The 21,539-nt window shown below is 34.0% G+C and overlaps 2 protein-coding genes across 2 annotated transcripts; both read right to left on the bottom strand.

The window, feature by feature from the left end:
- Nucleotides 1-270: 270 nt before the first annotated feature.
- On the bottom strand, nt 271-2,650 carry LOC132628332 (receptor kinase-like protein Xa21; the record flags this gene model as incomplete). Its single annotated transcript, XM_060344122.1, has 3 exons — nt 271-1,001; nt 1,429-1,792; nt 2,161-2,650. Coding segments are annotated over 2 exons (672 nt in total), but the record flags the coding sequence as incomplete, so codon positions are not given.
- Nucleotides 2,649-8,673, bottom strand: LOC132626125 (receptor kinase-like protein Xa21). The gene is made up of 2 exons (XM_060340875.1): nt 7,594-8,673; nt 2,649-4,356 (listed from the first exon to the last, which is right to left on the bottom strand). Exons 1-2 carry the CDS (start codon nt 8,501-8,503, stop codon nt 2,657-2,659), a joined length of 2,610 nt encoding a protein of 869 aa, XP_060196858.1. The 5' UTR covers nt 8,504-8,673; the 3' UTR covers nt 2,649-2,656.
- Between the last annotated feature and the right edge of the window lie 12,866 nt (nt 8,674-21,539).

Here is a 21,539-nt window from a genome sequence, read left to right as displayed (position 1 = left end):
CATGTCCAAACATGATTTCAAACCATGTTTCAAACTATGTCCAAACGGGGCCTAAGTATACAACTTTTCAGATTCTGCATATTTGAGAATTTGAGATTAAGGATAATAATTAAAAATGAACTTAGAGATTTGGTCATTAAAATGGAAAAAGGCTAGGCTTAAATAATTAAGGAGTAGTACACCTGCGATATTGTTTTCCGATAAAATCGTTAGCTTACCAAAAAACGAAGTTAGAGATTTGTTTTTACGGATTTAAAGATAAGTAAGTCGTATTCAATCTGGAGACTCTCTCGAATGAGCTCGGGGTTTGGTTGTTTTTCTTATGAGGGATACAAGCAATAATATTTATCTAAGCTAATAATGTAAATGGAAAGTAAGAAAATTATAATAATGATCAGATGTCCGAGAGTAAGTATATTTCTTAGCCAAATAGTACAAAAGTGAGATGATCTTTTCTTCTCTCTTAAGCTTCGTCTATGTAGACAAACCCTTGGTATGTTACTGCCCTAGGTGATGTCAGTTGAGTGACACAACTTGGACTCTGCGCACAGCGGCACCTTGCTCGATGACGGCTGATATGGTGGGAGTTGGTGGGAGTGGGAGGCAGCTGTATAGATCCGTTTGAAACTCTTGCGACTGCGGAAACTTCTTGCCTACGCTTTGAGTCCCCTGAACATGCTTTCTTTTTATATTACGAGACCCGAAGTCTCTAGACTCACCGTTCCTCAATACCTTCGGGTGCTCATACCCGCATACAGATAGTTCCCCACTTGTCAGAAGCTTTGTGCTAAAGGATCCGGGAAGTGGAAGAATCCACACTTTTCCCAAAAAACAACCCTTTGTGCGAAAAAAAGTGTTATGACTGGACACCATACGACGTTTTGGGTGGTTACTTACCGTATATGGTCAGTTTTTCCCCAAACGACAGCTACGCTGTAAAGGCATCGATTGACATGTCCCTGATAGGTTGCGTCGCTCCGACTTCCAAGGGGAATGATTACCTGCGTGGCTATATATAAGTGTCTCGATTATGACCAATTGAGAAATAGGAAAAGACTTGAGTCTATCATTTATAATCTATCAAGATACCTATTTCCCTACACCATTTGCATTAGACCTCAATTTCTTTTCATATTTTTCGCTTGTTATATTGAACTCTAGAATTTTTTGAACTTAAAGTTTCTTTTTTTAATTTCACTGGTCTTTGTTTTTTTATTTTCCTTCTTAAACTAGACTCTTAAAGAAGTTGTCCTTCAATCCATTTCTCTCTTCTTCTTTTTTTCTTATCTTTTTACCACAGTGGTTTATATTTGTATGAAAACAATTACCCAGTTCAACGTTTATATATGGTACAGACAAGACAATAATCCCTTCTATTCTTGAATAAGGAAAAAATTCTTTGAATATTTGAGAGAGTTGGATATTTACCTTCAAATGAACCTTGCTACATCATTTGCGAAGGAATTCCAGTTTGATATTCTTGATATTTGCCAGGACTTCTTTCATGTTCAATCTTTCATTGGGAGTTTCAGTTGTACAATGCAATGCCAACTCCAAAATAGAGGACACACAAAGCAACTTTTTCTGGAAATCAATCTCTTCTGGTTCCATTAATGTGACATCAATAATCTCCTCTGGTGCTGCACGTAGTGAATTATAGACCAACTCCTCATGCTCAAATTTTCTTTAAACATTTCATCATATGGCTTTTTTCTTGTGAAAGTCTCCATGACCATTATCCCATAGCTATACACATCACATCTTCTAGAAACTAATCCTACTGTTCCGTACTCTGACCCAATGTTACTAGAGTAATTAGTTTCTTAATGTGCCAAATAAATAAACGAAAATCATAGGTATATATTTGGAAGATATAAAAACAGTTGAATCTACCTTGAATAGTAGATAAAAATAAAATAAATGAAGGTACAATAGGAATGAAACAAGAGTAAGGAAATTAACTGAAACGATATTACTGCAAGTTTCTTTTTCTTTATGGTCGTATGCATAAATATAGAGTTTGACAGTTATATTTCAATGTTTTCAGTACCATATTTTTCATGCAAAATCTGTGATATATTACATCAAAACTTACATAAGTACTAGTTAATTTACAATAACACTTCATAAACGATAACAAGAGACCAAAAAGAAAGTTACCCGGTGCGATGTAGCCCATCGTTGCAAGTGCTTTAGTATGAGCAATAGATTCCCCTTCTCCTAATAACTTCACCAGGCCAAAGTCACTCATATGTCCAACCAACCTTTCATCTAGCAAGACATTGCTAGGCTTCAAGTCACTATGTACAACAACTGTTACATAACCATGATGGAGATATTCCAAAGCAGATGCAACATCGATCATTATGTCTAATCTTTGGATCATATTCAAGAAGTAACCATCAGAATGTAACCACTGCTCCAGGCTTCCATTGGGCATGTACTCTAGAAGTAAAGCTTTAAAATCCAAGTTAGTACAACTGGTGATAACTTTGGTAAGATTCCTATGGCGAAGGTTGCGTAAAACTTCGCATTCAGAATCAAAACTCTTGAATGCACCTTCAATCTGTAAATTAAACACTTTGATTGCCCAAACCATCCCATTTGCAAAGATTCCCTTGTAAATAGAGCCATAACCTCCACAACCTAGCAAGTTTCATTGGTCGAACCCTTGCGTTGCCCTTTCAACTTCAATGTATGAAATCCTTGCTAGTGTTGTTCTTGCAGGTAAGGATTCGGCTTGAGTTGGAACATTTCTATTCCCACGTCTCCTTAACATAAACACAACAATTGAGGCAAGTGCCATCAGGGAAGCTCCCAATGGGACAAGTATAATCAGTAGCAATTTGCTTCTTCTTGACTGATGAAAAGACCTAGTCATACAAGGCCGCAAAAGCAAATCGCCGCATAACTCTTCATTTCCCATAAAAGATTGAGAGGTGAAATTAAGAAAAGGTCCTTTACTTGGGATTTCCCCTTCTAATCTATTGAATGATACATTGAAATCCTTCAGATATCGAAGTGCCTCTAATGATTTTGGAATCGTACCTGAAAGAATGTTATTGGATAGATTCGCTGATTCCAAACTTATCATTTTCCCTAGTGACTCCGGAATAGATCCTTGCAACTCATTATAAGCCAAAGAAAGATAAGCTAGATACTGCAAGTCCCCAATTGTGGAGGGAATACTTCCTGAAAGGTGATTCCTTGACAGATCTATGAATGTTATGTGATTCAAGTTACCGAAATCAGGAGGCAAAGAACCAACCAAAGAATTATTTGACAAGTTAAGCTCCAAAAGATCTTTGAGGCTCCACAGACTCATGGGTATGTTAGTGAGCCTATTTGAATTTAGATAAATCTCTCTCAAAGAGGTAATGTTACCGATGCAATACGGTATCTGACCCAAAATTTGATTAGATGACAAATTAACAAGGCCCAACTCCGGCAATTTGCAAAGGCACTCCGGCAAGGGTCCACTTAACCTATTATCATCAAGACTTAAAATTTGAAGATTATGTAAATTACATAATGTTCTTGGCACTGATCTCGTCAATTCATTGTCGTATAGGGACAAAGTGATTAAGTTACTTAAATTCCCAATTCCTAACGACATCTGGCCCCTAATTTCACAACGATATAAATAAAACAGTTCAAGAGAAGTGGAGAGATTACCAATGGAATCTGGAAGAACACCATTCAGAGGATTATCCGCTAATGCTATAACTGTTAAAGATCTGCAGTTCACCAATGAAGTTAAGATACTTAGATGCGGAGACGATAAGTTATTATTGAACAAACCCAGATATTCAAGCTGTCTCAAATCCGCCAACGAGTTAGGAATTTTGCCACTCAATCTGTTATCACCGAGATCTAATTCCTTTAGATTTGAGGAATTGGAGATTGAGCTGGGTATAACTCCACCAATGTTGTTTACACCAAGATGCAAATACTCTAGGTTTGTTGGCCAGTAGCCTGGAATAGATGGAAGACTACCCGAAAGGTTATTGAAAGGAAGTGCCATCACTCTTAGCGTAGAGATATTGAAGAGCTCTTTCGGTATGGAACCACTTAATTTATTATTGCTCATAGATAGTATCTCCAATTTGTAAAGATTCCCCATCTCTTTCGGTATGGAACCACTTAATTTATTATTGCTCATAAATAGTATCTCCAATTTGTAAAGATTCCCCATCTCTTCCGGTATGGAACCACTTAATTTATTATCGCTCATAGATAATATCTCCAATTTGTAAAGATTCCCTATCTCTTTCGGTATGGAACCACTTAATTTATTATTGCTCAAAGATAGTATCTCCAATTTGTAAAGATTCCCCATCTCTCTAGGTATAACACCTGCCACATCATAGAGAATTAAAAGATCCAGATTAATGATATATTTTTAATTTTACGGTTAATTACATTAAACAGTCTGTAATATGATTCAGTTTCGAATACACACAATTATTTATGTGTTTAATTTTTATAGAAGTGAGAAGCTCCTACCATCAAAGTTGAATTACCGTTTTGGCCCTGTTATAAATTAAAATGTAATAAAACATAAAACATCTAATATAATAAATATTAAATAGTAATATTATCATTACATGAAGGCTCAATCATGTTCAGGAGCATTAAGTTATTTTCTGTAGGGAATGAAATCCTAATTAAAAAGGATTAGTGTATAAGAAGCTCATAAGTCTTAATTTAATGCTCCACATTCACTTATCTAAACGTGTGCAAGGTAATTTCTAATTAAATAATACTCTCTCCAGATCAAAAAAAGAGTCTACTTAGCCATTTGCACACCCCTTAAGAAAATACTAACTCCTAGATAAAAATAAGTAATTTGACTAAACCACCCCTAATTAAATAGGCATTGACATTTGATCATATAACACTTAATAGAGGCAAATATAAAAAAACAAGGTTAATTTTTTCTTGATTTGCTAAATAAACTTCTTTTTTTATCCAAGTAAAAAAGGCTAAGTGAATTCTTTTTTTGATCTGGAGGAAGTAATATTTAAGTGTGAGTGAAAAAGAAGCTGAGCAGTTCTATTTTAATGCTCCCCATTCACTTCTCACGTTAAAATGCCCTTGTAAAGTTGAATGATACTTTTCTCCTTCAAACAAACACAAATATAATTATAATCATAATAAATATTTAGAAAAACAACAAATATTTTTAATTTTATGGTATAACACCTGCCACATCATAGAGAACAAAAAGATCCAAATTAATGTTATATTTTTAATTTTACGATTAATTATATTAAATGGTCTGTAATATGATTCACTTTCGAATACACACAATTTTTTATGGGTTTAATTTTATTAAAATTTAAAAAAGAGAATATATATGTTTGTTGAAAATCTTTGTTCAGCCTTTGATTATAAAAGAAAATAGACATCATATCATATCATATCATCATATTATACTAAAAGTGGGAAGCTCCTACCATCAAAGTTGGATTACCATTTTGCCCCTACTGTAAATTAAAATGTAATAAAACATAAAAAATCTAATATAATAAATATTAAATAGTAATATTATCATTACATGAAGCCTCAATCATGTTCAGGAGCATTAAGTTATTTTCTGTAATGAACGAAATCCTAATTAAAAAGGATGAGTGAATAAGAAGCTCATAAATCTTATTTTAATGGTTCACATTCACTTATCTAAACGTGTGCAAGGTAATTCCTAATTAAATAATACTCCCTCCGTTCACTTTTACTTGTCCACTTGGACTTTTCATGCGGTTTAAGAAATAATAAATGAAGTGCATAATTTACTAATGTACCCATATTAATTGGTGCATATTTTTATTGGATTTCAAAAATGATTTGAAGTGAGTAATTAATACTATGGGTAAAACAAGAAAAAAATAAATTGTCTTATCTTGATATGCTAAAAGTGACAAGTAAAAGTAAAAATCTATTTTTAAAATATTGGACAAGTAAAAGTGAACGGAGGGAGTAATATTTAAGTGTGAGTGAAAAGAAGTTGGAGTTGTTCTATTTTAATGCTCCTCATTCACTTCTCACGTTAAAATGCCATTGTAAAGTTGAATGATATTTTTCTCCTTCAATCAAACACAAATATAATTATAATCATACTCCTTCCGGATAAAAAAAAGAGTCCACTTAGCCTTTTTTTCTTTGATAAAAAATAGAGTCCACTTAGCAAATCAAGAAAGAATTAATCTTATTTTTTCATATTTGCTCCTATTAAGCGTTATATGATCAAATCTCAATGCCTATTTAATTAGGGGTAGTTTAGTCAAATTACCTATTTTTGTCTAGGAGTTAATATTTTCTTAAGGGTATATAAATGGCTAAGTGAACTCTTTTTTTGATCCGGAGGGAGTAATAAATATTTTAAAAAAAACAACAAATGTGGTACATTAAGAGGATCAGCTTTAGGGAGGCTTTTGGTTTTCCCAAGAATAATTTATTTGTTGAGAAATGGATGATGATGGTAGGCTTTATATCATATTTAGAGACCTTATAAATTGTAGTAATTAGAGCATTTATTATTCAAACTAAACCTAATCATCCCTTCAATCCAAGGGAAACCAACATATATACAATTAAAGTGTTACTAATGAATTATGAAATTAATTAATCTGTTGTAAAAACCCATTAGATGCTCAATTTAATTTTGATCAAACATGATCTTTTATAAATAGACTTGAAATATTTTAAGTGCTTCCGATGAACATATGATTTTTTTTATGAGACCAATCTATTCACCTCTTGCAAAAACTAGGAAGTCATTAGTATATTAATTTTATCTATTACTCCCTCTGTTCACTTTTACTTGTCCAGTATTTCAAAAATAGATTTTTACTTTTACTTATCACTTTTAGCATATCAAGATACTCACTTCAAATCATTTTTGAAATCCAATAAAAATATGCACCAATTAATATGCACCAACCAAACATATATATGTACCTCCAATTGCCTATGTAGTATCCGTCCCGACCTAATTTATGTAATACACTTTATGTTTTAGCCTGTCCTAAAAAAAATAACATCTTTCTATACTTAAAGATCATTTAATTTTAAAGTTCTTATTTTTCTCTTAGTGAGATAATTAGCGGTCATACAAATGTTTAGGACTTATTTCAGACCACAAGTTTTAAAGTCTTTCTTTTTTCTTAAATTTTGTATCATGTCAATGACACATAAAAATGGGACGAAAGTAGTATTGTAAATAGAGTAGGGCTAAAAATGTACTCATTCCATTTCATTTTATGTGTCTTAGTTTGATTGAACATGTAATTTAAACAAATAAGAATAACTTTTGAACCTTTGGTCTTAAACTAAAAAGTTGTATATTGTACCAAACCGTTTTTTGAATCTTATAATTTTAAACATGCAAAGTAGATGTTGGAATAAAATAGTTATTATTAAATATAGAAAGTAATATTTTTTTTAAACATACTAAAAATGAAAGTAAGATGCATAAATTAAGCAGGCGAGTAAAAAAATGGAGTGGGACCAAGACTATTATTATAAGCCTAAGAGTAACACGACGTAGTAAAATACAATGTTATTCTAATTGAGAAAGCCTCAAGTATGTACCTTGCAAGTTGTTTCCCCCAAGGCTTAAGAACTCAAGCCTCTCCAAGTTTACTATTTCTGGTGGAATGGTCCCACTGAACTTATTGTATGACAATCTCAATTCATACAGTTCCGTGCAGTTAGACAAACCAGCTGGAATGTGACCAATCAAAAGGTTGGAAATTATTGCAATGCTCTTGATTCTTAGAAGATGGCGGCATATATCTACAGGAAGACGCCCAGATAATTGATTATATGTGAGATTTAAAGTCTCCAATGAGGAAAGGTTGAAAATGGAGAATGGAATAGAGCCAGTAAGTTGGTTTCTGAACAAATTCAACTCCTTTAGACTCTGAAGGTTGCCAATATCCTTAGGAAAATTGCCTTGGAGATGATTGTATTTAACACTGAGAGTTTCTAACTTGGATAGGTTAGAAATAGAAGCATGAGGTATACCCGTGAAACTATTGTTATCAAGAATTAACATCTGAAGCTCAGAAAAGAAACCAAACCACATCGGAATCTCTCCACTGAAATTATTGTACCCGAGATCCATCACTTTCAATCCACGTAAACGAGACAAATCTTGAGGGAGGGCTCCATATAAATTGTTTCTGCTCAAATCGAGAGAAACAAGAAACGAGAGGTTTCCCAACTGTGGCGGAATGGACCCATGAATGTCCATGTCGGATACATTTATTGCAGTCACCCTATGGTGGCGAGAGCCGCAAGTGACTCCAATCCAATCACAAACAGGAGCTTGAGAAGACCAATTTAGGGATAAGGGATGAGAAGAGTTTAGAGTAACTACTCTGGCTTTGAAGGCAAGAAGAGTAGATTGATCAGTGCTTATGTTTGTGGCAATGCATGCCACTAAGAAGCAGAGTAATTGCAAGACAAAAGAAAGAAGAAAAGAGCTAGCTTTCCTCATGGATACAACTGAGTACTGATGTTTGTAGTAAGTATAAAAATAAGGGCTGAAGGGTTCAGCTATAAATAGGGATAAAAGGTTGCTAAGCAATGAGTACCTTATTATCAAGGAAAGAGAGCAAATCAATGCGTGAATAAGGGGCTGTAAATTTTCCAGGCGAAGAAGACTTAGGCCTCATTTGTTTCCATTAAGATTAAAACGTCTGAATCTGAATACACATATGAATATTAAGATGTGCATTAAGATTTAAATGTCTTGACCTGAATACACATCTGAATATTAAGATGTTGCCTCTACCTCTGAACACTGAATGGTTAAGATTGTTTGTTTTCAATATCTGAATATGCATAATTTTAAACATAATCAATATAAAATTAAAATAAAATTAGGAATTAAACTTTATATCAATAAAATATTTTAAAAGATCTCATTTCAGCTAAATGAATTTATTTTCTGATAGAAATTATGACTATTTGATATTTTAACAACACTATTACACGAAATATCAATCTTATCAAACTTGTCGAATGACCAAACTCTATCATATATACTAGCTAAAAGATTATCATAACTTAAACTTGGAATACAATATTACTTTATAATAATTGTGTATCAAAGTGATTACCGAAAAGGAATATTGTAACTTTTATAAATTATATCATACTTTAGCGTTTTGTCCTATAAACCTCATCCAAAAAGAAACAAAGAAATAAATTAATAATAAGCAAAATAGATGAGGAAAATATTGCCGTCATGTGGAACGATTTTTTTTTCGCACAGTCCCATTATGACAGTCGAATCCACATCAACCAAACAATTTGATCTACTCCGTAAAGATTTTAGAATAATATTAGTTTAAGAAGAAAAAGATGTGGTCATTGATTGATAGTTGGAGTAGCAGAGAGAGGTGTGAATTTTTTTTTGTACAGAAGAAGAGAAAGCGTAAAATTTGGCGGAAATAGAGGCGGATATATTTTAAGAGTCTAAATTGAGTTAAGACTTTGTTACAGATCTGATTCATTCAGATCTATTCAGACCCATTAAGAGTTTTTAAAAGAGAATAAACAAATGCACTTAATGGGCTGAATCTGAATAATTAAGATTCAGACCTACAAAACAAACACAATTAATGACTGAGATCTGAATGATTAAGATTCAGACCTCCATTAAATGCAAACAAACGAGGCCTTATAGACTTTAATAAGTCTTCTGAGAGTCAGCCCCAAAAAAGGCGTTAGAATATTCCACGGAGTCTATTACACTTTCTTTTTCTTATTTTCCTATGATGTGTGACTTGACTGTCCATCTTTGGCATATTATCTTGAAGCTGGTCATTTCTCTCAAGTTATCCAATAGCATACTCATCTTGGTCCACAAACTAAATTTCACTTTGATTATTAAAATGTTAATAACAGAAGAAACATATTTAAAATCAAGAATGAAGAATTATTAATCAAGTTTGATCAAGAAGAGCACATTGATACTTGCAGATAGGGGCAGATGTAGCCTTTCAGCTAGGGGTTCATCTGAAATCATAATTTTGGACACAAAATATATATGATCACAACAAATATTATATCTAAACCCGTAATTTTAGTACAATAAATTCAATACTGAGAATCTTACACATCCACCGATATGCGAACTTTTTTTTTTTTTAAAATGAGAATAAGACACCCTTCATCTTTGTGTTTACACAGCTCATACTGGAGAACATCGCTAGTAAACTTCGCATATCTTACCATAAAAATGATAATTGAAAAAAATTAGAATTTTCAAGTTAGCTCCCCCACTATCCTTGTAAGTAATTTTGGTTGACAAGGCCGAGGTGGTAAAAGATTTGAAAGAGTAGGGATGAATAATGAATGCAACATCAATTTACAAGGTTACCAGAAAATGCTACAGAAATATGGTGGCTGGATAAATTGGTATTCCCAAACCAACAATTGGTATATTGTCTATAAGCCAGAATCAGTTAATATGCCTCATGTTGACATAAATTTTCATACTATTATTTTTCTTGTTCAGATGTATACAGCAGACCGCTGCAACATTCTTGCCCCATCCATACAGCATTGGTGTATACAGGCGAAAAATAAAGATTTATAGTAGAAAAATTAAAGAACCTCGGGACAGGTTCCTAAATCAAAGTTCAAACATAAGATTGACAATTGTGATAGTGCTCGGAATGAGCATTCACCAAGCGAAGTTCCCACATGAGAACTGAGTTGAGTATATGCCTAAGCAGAGACATTTCCTCAAGATGAATATCCGCTTGGGTAAGATACCGGGCGACATAATGTCTTGAAGTAAGCAAGTTAGAACATGGTTGATTTGATGTCGCACCTGAATAGGTGCTCCATGCTTTTACCAAAGGATCTACAGTAGAAACTACCAAAAGAGAGAAGAGCCATCTAAGCGAGTGGCAAAATTCCAAACTCATTGGGGAATTTAAGACAGCTTGAGTATTTAGATTTGTCGGACAATAATTTAACAGGTAATTATCAAGCAAAATGTTCTTATTTGATAATCTAGGCTAGTCTTGCATCATCTGATGCAAGTTGTTGATTATCAATTGCACCATTACCCATATACTTAAATTCGCCAACGAGTTTGGAATTTTGCCACTCAATTTGGAGAAAAGGACCAAAATCATCCATAATGTTTGGGTTTGGATCAAAATCATACATATTCTTTCACATGGTGCACTAATAGTACATTATGTTTGCATAAGTGGTGCACTTTTAGTCACAATCCCAAATAAATTTGACGGAAAAGAACAAAAATGCCCCTGAACTTTTAGAAAAGGTATAAAAATACCCTTTATTCATCTATTTTGCTAAAACTACCCCTCAATTCAACTTTTTGGCTCATTTATTCCCCTTGACTAACGGACAACACTAATTTTTTTAAAAAACTAAATAAATAAATTGCACATGACATTTTATTACTGAAAAATTGATTTATTCTTTTAAAAAGAAATCTGAAACCTTGGAATTTTTTTAAATTTGGAAAACTTTTTTTTAACGAGTAAAACCTTGACTAACGGACAACACTAATTTTTTTTCTTTTCAAAATGTGAAAAATTGGATTTTTATAAAAATCTAAAAAAATTAAATTTTTTATGGAAAAACTGTGTTTAAAAAAAAACCAGAAAACTATCTTTTTTTAAATCTAGAAGAAAATTATGGAGTATTACTTTTTCACATTTTACTTAAAAAAACAATCAGTTTTTCAGATTTAAAAATTGAATTTTCTAAAAAAAAAATGGGGTTTCCACCCGTTAATTTTTTTTTTCCAAACTTAAAAAAATTTCACATGTTTTAATGAAAATCCAATTCTGTTTTATATATATATATATATATATATATATATATAAGGCTTACTACATTTGTTTTTTTAAAGAAATGGATGTTGAAAAATTATTTTTCCTTATTCTACAAATAACGATTTTTCAGATTTCTTTTTAAAAGAATAAATCAATTTTTCAGTAATAAAATGTCATGTGCAATTTATTTTTTTATTTTTTTAAAAAAAATTAGTGTTGTCCGTTAGTCAAGGGGAATAAATGAGCCAAAAAGTTGAATTGAGGGGTAGTTTTAGCAAAATAGATGAATAAAGGGTGTTTTTATACCTTTTCTAAAAGTTCAGGGGCATTTTTGTTCTTTTCCGTCAAATTTATTTGGGATTGTGACTAAAAGTGCACCACTTATGCAAACATAATGTACTATTAGTGCACCATGTGAAAGAATATGTATGATTTTGATCCAAACCCAAACATTATGGATGATTTTGGTCCTTTTCTCCTCAATTTGTTATCATAAAGATATAATGTCCTTAGATTTGAGGAATTGGAGACTCAACTTGGTATAACTCCACCAATGTTGTTTCCACCAAGATTCAAATACTCTAGGTTTGTTGGCCAGTAGCCTGGAGCAGATGGAAGACTACTTGAAAGGTTATTGAAAGCAAGTGTCATCTCTCTTAGCGTGAAGATATTGGAGAGCTCTTCCGGTATGGAACCACTTGCTTTATTAAAATGCATAAATAGGTCCTCCAATTTGTGAAGATTCTCAATCTTTCTTGGTATAACACTTGCCACATCATAAAGAGCAAGAAGATCCAAATTAATGTTATATTTTTAAAGTTTACAGTTAATTACATTAAACGGTCTGTAATATGATTCAGTTTGAAATACACTCCTTCTTTATGTATTCTTTTTTTGATAAAATTTTAAAAGAGAATATATATGTTTGTTGAAAGTCTTTGTTCAGCCTTTGATTATAAAAAAAATAAACATTTATTGAAATATGTATCTTTTGTTCTCTTTCAACAAGAATATTTAACTTCTTTTTAAATTTATAAAAATAAATACATAAAAAAATTAATTTATAATTTTAATTTGTCTTTTAATACTTATATTTTAATATACTTAGTTACAAATGTATCTCACAGGGAGTAAAATTTCGATGGTACGGATGGTGCAAGTGTTTGATTTACACCATCTGAAGGTTGCCAGTATCTTTGGGAATACTGCCTAAAGTTGATTGTTTTTAACACCGACAATTTCTAATTGGATAGGTTAGAAACGAAGCAGGAGGTATACCCGTGAAACTGTTGTTATCAAGAATTAATATTTGAACCTCAGAAAAGAAACCGGACCACATTGGAATCTCTCCACTGAAATTATTAAATCCGAGATCCGTCACCTCTAACCGACGTAAACGAGACAAATCTTGAGGGAGGTTTCCATGTAAATTATTTTGCTCAGATCGAGAGAAACGGGAAGAGAGAGGTTTCCCAACTGTGGCGGAACGGACCCATGAATGTCCATGTTGGATACATTTAGTGCAGTCACCCTACGGGGGCGAGAGCCGTAAATGACTCAAATCCAATCACACACTGAAGCTTGAGAAGACCAATTTTGGGTTAAGGGATGAGAACAGTTTAGAGTGACTCCGGCTTTGAAAGCAAGAAGTGCTAATTGATCTGTGCTTATGTTTTTGCCAATGCATGTCTCTAAGAAGTAGAGTTGCAAGACTACTACTGAAAGAAATTGAGTATGCTATCTCCATGTGTACAAGTGATTGGTATAGTAGTATTGGAATTTGTGTAGATTTAATAAGGAAGGGCAAATGTCAAATATACTCCTCACCTTTGCAATTTAGAACATATAAACCCCTCGTTATAAAAGTGGTGTATATATATACCCTGCCGTTATAAAATGGTGCAAATATACCCCTGTCGTTACAAAATGTTGCAAATATACCCTTTTCACTGACGATTTTTTAAAAAAAAAAATCATTTAGGTTATTTTTTAATTAAAAAAACCACGTGACTTTAAAAAAAAAAATCTACCTATATTGTTTTAGTAGACATATTTTTCTAAAGCCACATGGTAATTTTTTTCTGGTGTGTCGGGTCTGGTAAGTTTAAAAAAATATCTCCGTGACTTCAAAAAAAATAAGTCTACTCATTTTTTTAAACGAACCAGACCTGACCCACCAGAAAAAAAAATTACTATGTGACTTTAGAAAAGTATGTCTACTCAAAAAAAATTCGTAGACTTTTTTTTTAAAGTCACATGGCATTTTTTCATTAAAAAAATAACCTAATTTAAAAAAAAAATCTGTTAGCGAAAAGGTATATTTACACCATTTTGTAACAACAGGGATATATTTGCATCATTTTGTAACGGCAGGGGTATATATACACCACTTTTGTAATGAGAGGTATATCTACTCTAAATCATAAAGTTAAGGGTTATATTTGCACCTTTTTTGCCCAATAAGGAACAACATATTCAACTATAAATAGGGATAAAAGGTTGCTAAGCAATGAGTACTCTATCATCAAGGAAAGAGAGCTATTGGGGCCAAGCAATGCCGTAGATAAAGGTTGTAAATTTTGCAGAGGCAAGTGACTTGACTTTTCTAAGTCTTCTGAAAGTTTGCCCCAAAAAAGGCGTTAGATTCCATGGAGTCTATAATACATTCTTTTTCTTAATTTCTTATGAAGTGTGACTTATCTTGGTCCACAAAATAAATATCACTTTGATTATTAAAATGTTAACAGAAGAAACATATAGCGATGTTAAAAATCAAGATGAAAAACTATTGACCAAGTTTGATCAAGAGAGCATACTGACACTTGCAACCAGGGGTGGATGTAGCCTTTTGGCTAGAGGTTCATCTGAAATCACAATTTTCCACATGAAATATATATATATAACAAATATTATATCTAAATTCGTCGTTTTAGTACAATGAATTCAATACTGAGAGTCTTGTATATGCACCGATATGTGAACTTCTCTACCACTACAAAAGCAGGACACCTTCGTCTTTTTTTTTTTTGAGAATAATACACCTTCATCTTTGTGTTTACAAAGCTCATATGGGAGAACATAGCTAGTAAGCTTTGCATATCTTACCATAAAGTGTGAAAATTAAAAAAGACTAGAATTTTCAAGTTAGCTTCCCCACTACCCTTGTAAGTAATTTTGGTTGACAGGACCGGGGTAGTAAAAGATTTGAAAGAGTAGGGATGAATCATGAATGCAGCAACAATCTACAGGGTTACCAGAAAACAACTACAGAAATATGGTGGCTGGATAGATTGGTATTCCTAGACCCACAATTGGTAAATTGTCTTTAAGCCAGAATCAGTTAATATGCCTCATGTCGACATATAAATTTTCATCGTATTATTTTTCTTGTTTAGATATATACTGCTGACTATGCTGCAACATTCTTGCCCCATCCATATAGCATTGGTGTATACGGGCGAAAAATAAAGATTTATAGTAGAAAAATTAAAGAACCTTAGGACAGGTTCCTAAATCAAAGTTCAAACATAAGATTGACAATTGTGATAATGCTTGGAATGAGCATTCACCAAGGGAAGTTCCCACATGAGAACTGAGATGAGTATATGCCTAAGCAGAGACATTTCCTCAAGATGAATATCTGCTTGACTATAGGTTCTGGGCGACAGAATGTCTTGAAGTAAGCAAGTTAGAACATGGTTGGTTTGATGTCGCACCTGAATAGGTGCTCCATGCTTTTACCAAAGGATCTACAGTAGAAACTACCAAAAGAGAAAAGCCTTCTAACCGAAACGAGGCCAAAAACACATGGTTAGTATGTGAGGATATTGTGACAAGTTTAAGTGGGGCTGTGACACCAAATCCTTAGGGCCTGTAACGCTGCACGCCATAGGCAAGTGCCACGAGAATTGGTCGTTTAGGCAGCAAGTGTTAACATTGAGCTTTGGAGGAGCATCTAGCAAATGGGAAATTCGGAGGCTATGAACATATACAGATATCGTGAAGCTTGCTTATTGTCCAATTCCAGCGTAATATCTGAGAAACTCGATGATGGGACCCTGCAAAAAAGTGCATATTAATCAAAGAATCTTGGGATTTTTTCTTCTTTAGTTTATTTTACACATACACCGAGATGCCACTTGGAACACTACAAGTTTTACTAGTCACAATTATCTTGCCTATCTTACTCAAAGAAGTAAAACACTAAACTCAGGAGATACAATTTAATATAAAATAGTTCTCTTCTCATAATATTGAAGAAAAAGTTGCATTAGAAGGCATTTATATCATTTGGATATTCTATCATGTTGTATATCAACAATTGTGACAAAATTCACATTAAACTGATTAGTTTCCTACTAGAGATAGCAACATAAAAGTGCATATCATAGACCATAATGAGGCCAGTCATCACACATTTGAATCCCTAAGTTAACTACGATAGATTAGATACAGTACTATCATAGGAAATGTTTATGCATGCCCATTTCAGCAAGGGGACTCAACATCACAGATATACTACTTTGGCCTAGAGCTGCCATACTCAAACAGTTATGGAACCTTAGTCTGGAAAAGGATAAACTCTAGATAAGGTGGGTGCATGCTTATTACATTAAAGGGAATGAAGTGTGGGAAATAGTAGCACCTCAAGCATCACGGATCATTAGGAAGATACTTAAAGCACATAAGTACTTGGATGGTACAGGATATACTAAAGCAGAGTTCTTGCAACAGAGTACTCTATCAGGAAAGTGTACCCATAGATTTTATGGAAAAAACTGCTATGTAGCAATCAAGGTTGTCCAAAATGAATCTTTATTCATTACCTGGCTCTTCATGGAAGATTGGCAACAAAGGATAGACTGATCAAGTGGCCTGTTAACTGTAGCCCAACATGCCCACTTTCTAAATCAAGCCTAGAAACTATGCAACACCTATTCTTCAATTGTCCATTTGTAGGTAAAGTGTGGCATAAACTATTACAATGGCAACATATCAACAGACCAGTGATGGCATGGGAATAGGAGCAAGTTTGGGCAAGAAAACATGCTAATGGGAGTAGTGTACGAGCAGAAATTTACAGAATGACTTGCTCTGGTTGCATCTACTATTTGTGGCAAGAGAGGAACATGAGGGTATTCCAAAGCAAGAAGAAGACTGAGAATGTGATTATAAAGTTGATTATACAAGATGTGCATTGCAAAAGAGGGAAGCAACTCAGTATAGTAGAAAACTGAATGAATAACGCGTGTTCCCATTATCCTACATTGTTTTGTTCTCAGGTTGAACAAGAACGGCATGGTTGGAGCATTTTCAACTACTATATCTCCACTGGTAAGACCCCAGTGGAGATATTCTACATTATGAGGTTCATTTGTGTTTCTTATAACCCAGTAACTAAACTCTTCAACAATTGCATCACAACTACAGGTAGTCACGTTTAAGCGAACATCAGTCTTAACTTCTCTCCAAGATTCCAATTTGGTTGAGTAAACCTCAACTATAGTCCCTTGCCAACCTTTGTAATAGTTTGTAATCCTCACGACCTTGTAATCATCAGGATTCTTTTCATACGCAAAACCCACACTCACATAACATTTACGCGTCTTTTGAACCTTAATATTGTGCATAGGGAGCAACTTGAATTGATGTATCGAAGGGTTCCATAGGCAACTTAATTTACGGGAACAGGTGCTTAGACAAAGCAAGCTATTAATTGACCCTACAACAGAATAATCAGACCCATAGGGTTCAGTAAGCTTTATCAAGCAGCTCAGATTTCGAATAAGGATCAACATCAAACCATTAATTGCACTAGTCTGAACAAGGATATAATTGGGGTCTGAATTAAATGTCTTGAGATGCACGTAAATGAAGCAGGGGGTTGAAATCAGAGTGCGCCAGCATGTACACACGCACTTTAATTGCAAGAGAGTTTTAAAAAGTAATCTTAAGAAAATATGCACAATAATCTCTTCAGCAATAATCTAAATATTGGAAATTTGTCTTGCATCTTCTAATATAAGGGAAAAGCGAGATTCTAATTCTCGTTCAGACAACTCATCAAATAGTTTGTGTGCAGAAACAACAGTGGCTCTAATTTAACTGAAATTCTTCAAGAAATTACCTTGGGTTCGAGTTGAAGCACTTAGCTAAGAATGATTTGATAAGAGGCAGAAACCCAAACCCAAATTCATTTTCGGGTCCTTTTTCCACATTTGTCAGCTCAGATTTTTTTGTTCATGGAGATTATTATAAGTTGATCTTTTATTTTGTTTTTATGAGGTGGAAAGTCTTGAGATGTTGAGGTATTATGACGTGGGGCTGGCATGAAAGGCCATATGGTCCAATGGGTTTTCAGTCCAAAGTCCCTTTCAGAACAAATTAGATGAAGTTCAATGATTTTTAAGTAAAAATATTTACGTTAAAATATTTACTTTTAACGACTTTACTGCAAAAAAAAACTAAGATTATAAGTTAGATGATTATTTGCGCAATCAACCCCTTGATTTTGTCACCTAATCAAAGAGGCAAAAACCGTTTAAAATGATTAAAAAAAAATCCAGTTATATAAAATAACAAAATTTATGATAGAGTAGCTTGGATGTAAAAATCAGTGGAGGATCAATGAGAGCAGTAATGGAACATTAGGATATCTTCACTTTGAAGCATAAGGTCTCTGAGTCGTGAAAATGAATAACGTTTCGCTAGATAGCGGTTTATCTCTCTTAGTCAGCACACAAAATCAAATTGGCCAAGTCAATAGATTTTGGATATCTGATGATTAAAGGGGTGGGGGAACAAGCAGAAGCTGGTGGAAGTCTTCAAGCGTGGTTGGCAATTTGACGTCTCTTTGGTACCTAAAATTTCAAAATTGGATGGCACCATTAAAGGCAAATGGAACGCTTTAACACACGTATATATTTTATATGGGATAAGGCATAAGTAACTCCTAAATTTTACTAGAAGTTTCAGCAACACACATTACCTTTATGGGGTTCTTATTACCCCTATTGACGTGCTTCTTTTATGAGAAGTGGGCCGCTTCGCATTCCCTTTTCCCTTTAATTTTTTACCCGTTCATAATATTTCCCAGACAAAAAATTACCCGAAGCTTACAACACTCAAACCCTCTTCGATCACCCCCAAACCTAAATTTCTTCTTTTAAATCTGTCCCGAAATCTGTTGAAATCGAAATTATTGGATATTGATTGTTTGAAAGCAGAACTTGCATTAAACATGACTCAAAAGAAAAACATTTTTTTTTGCACGGTTTTCCCTCCAAAGGCGTTGGTCTTTAATTCTTGTCCCTCAAATTGCTGATCTTTAATTTTGCCCTTCACTTAAAAAAGTGGCTGAAAATACCCCAAGGTTCTCAGTTTGAAACCCTGCTAAGTAAAAAAAAAAATCGCAAGGCAAGACTTCACGAAAAGCCTGCCTTAACACAGAGGTTTGCCTTTGCCTTAAGACAATTTTTTTTTGGAATTCTACAAAAATTAGGCCTTAAGGCCTAACTTTTGCCCGAATAGGCCTAATTTTGCAAGAAGCTCTGCCTTGCGATCTTTTTTTAATGGAGTAGGGGTTCGAACCCAAAACCTCGGAGTATTTTAGGCGAAGGCAAAAATTAAAGACCACCCCCAAATAAGGACAATCGTGCAAATTGCCCAAAGAAAAAAATGGAAGTCATTGTTAGGGTTTGAAGTTTTGAAGAAGAAACTTGAAAATGGGTTTTGTTGATTCAGTATTTATTTGAAGAAATCGGTGGTTGAGATTTGTTCACGGAGTTGTGGAGAAATTGTATCTCAAATTTGAGCTCGTGTGATTTAGTAGTGGAGGAAATTGGATAAAAAAATTGAGCTTCTTCTTCGGAGAAGATGATGAAGTAGAAATTGCAGATTAATTAATCATAATTAATTATGAGTACTAAAATTGAATATGTTCTGGTGTAATAATCCAACACCAGTGGGTTCATATATTTATAGTACAACCAGAATAACAATACAATACAAGAATGGAAATGTAATAAATCCTAGGATACATACAATTAATTAAGATATATTATAGTAAATGCTAATATCCTGTAGATCAGCTAATATCCTGTAGATCCTCTATATATGTGCAGAATATTCCCTAACACCCTACCTCAATCTGAGCGGGAGATCGAACGTTCAGATTGGTGACCAAATCGGTGAATCTGGTTGAAGGTAATGACTTAATAAATATATCTGCAAGTTGCTGGGATGATGAGACATCATGAACTAGAAGATTTCTTGAGGGAACTTTCCCATGAACAAAATGATAGTCTATTGAAACGTGCTTCGTTTGAGAATGCAACACTGTATTTTGAGCAAGATATAATGCGCCAATATTATCACAGTAAGCTCGAACCGTCTCTTTCAAGAAAACGTGTAAATCACACAATAGTTGTTGGACCCATGTGACTTCAGCCGCAGCCGAGGCTAGAGCACGATATTCCGCTTCAGTACTTGAACGTGCTACTGTGGGCTGCTTTTTAGCTGATCGAGAAATAAGATTCTTTCCAAAAAATACACAATAACCAGAAGTTGAACGTCTACTAGATTGGCATCCCACCCAATCGGCATCAAAATAAACAAGAAGATTAGGTGAGAAATCACAGTAGAGTTGTAGGCCAAAATCAATGTAACAAAAAAATTCGCTTAACATTATGCAAATGAGCTTGGCGAGGTTGATGGAGAAACTATGATGCTAAGTTCACCGCAAACTAGATATCAGGTCGGGTGAAAGCCAGATATTGTAATCCTCCAACCGTTTTCCGTTATTCAGTTGGATCCTTCAAAAGTAGTGAATCAATAGTGTGCCACGTTTGCTTGCTATGTAAAGGAGTACTCACTGGCTTTGATTTGAACAAATTATGTTGAACCAACAAATATGAAATATACTTTCTTTGGAGCAGCATTATTCCATCAGAATTAGGATTGATTTCAACCCCTAAGAAAAATCTCAAAGGACCCAAATCTTTCATAGAGAATTCAGATTTCATAGCATCAATTATTTTCTGCATAAGATGAGGAGAAGAACCAAAGATAGCAATGTCATCTACGTATAAGAGAATTATAATATGAGTACTTGCAGATGACTATGAAAACATGCTATGATCTGAACGACTTTGCGTGAAACCCAAATCAGAAAGATATGTGGTAAGGAGCGCAAACCAAGCGCAATGAGATTGCTTTAACCCATATAATGCCTTATTAAGCTTGCAAACATAATCTGGATGGATGAAGCCTCGAGGTTGGTGCATATAAACAGTTTTTGCCAAGTTTCCATGCAAGAAGGCATTAGAGATGTATAGTTGCCTCATAGTCCACTTTTGAGAAAGTGCCAGAGATAGGACCAAGCGTACAGTACAACGTTTAACAACTGGAGAAAAAATGGATCATAATCAATTCCAGGTTGTTGAGAGAAACCTTGGATGACTAAACGAGCCTTGTAACGCTCAATCTGTCCATCACTTTTCTGTTGATCTTGAATACCCATTTGTTACCAATCAAATTGTGATGAGGAGAAGGAGGAACTAATGTCCAAGTTTTATTAAAAATGAGAGCATTTTATTCAGCGCTCATGGCATCTCTCCAAGATGGGTCTTTTGCCGCTTCTTAGTAATAAGAAGGTTCACATGGAGCAGGAGCGGATATTGCCAGTAAGGAAGGTAAGATTTTTGGATT

This window comes from Lycium barbarum, chromosome 2 (genome assembly GCF_019175385.1).
Source record: "Lycium barbarum isolate Lr01 chromosome 2, ASM1917538v2, whole genome shotgun sequence".
Lineage (NCBI taxonomy): Eukaryota > Viridiplantae > Streptophyta > Magnoliopsida > Solanales > Solanaceae > Lycium > Lycium barbarum.
The sequence above is the reverse complement of the archived record's forward strand: the minus strand, read 5'-3'. Positions and strand labels throughout refer to the sequence as shown.

Excerpts from the sequence above, each read along its gene's own strand:
- LOC132626125 (XM_060340875.1), bottom strand. The coding sequence starts at position 8,503 with ATGAGGAAAGCTAGCTCTTTTCTTCTTTCTTTTGTCTTGCAATTACTC. Across the intron at positions 4,357-7,593 it reads TGGGGGAAACAACTTGCAAG|GTGTTATACCTAGAGAGATG; the intron begins GTACATACTTGA and ends ATGATGTGGCAG.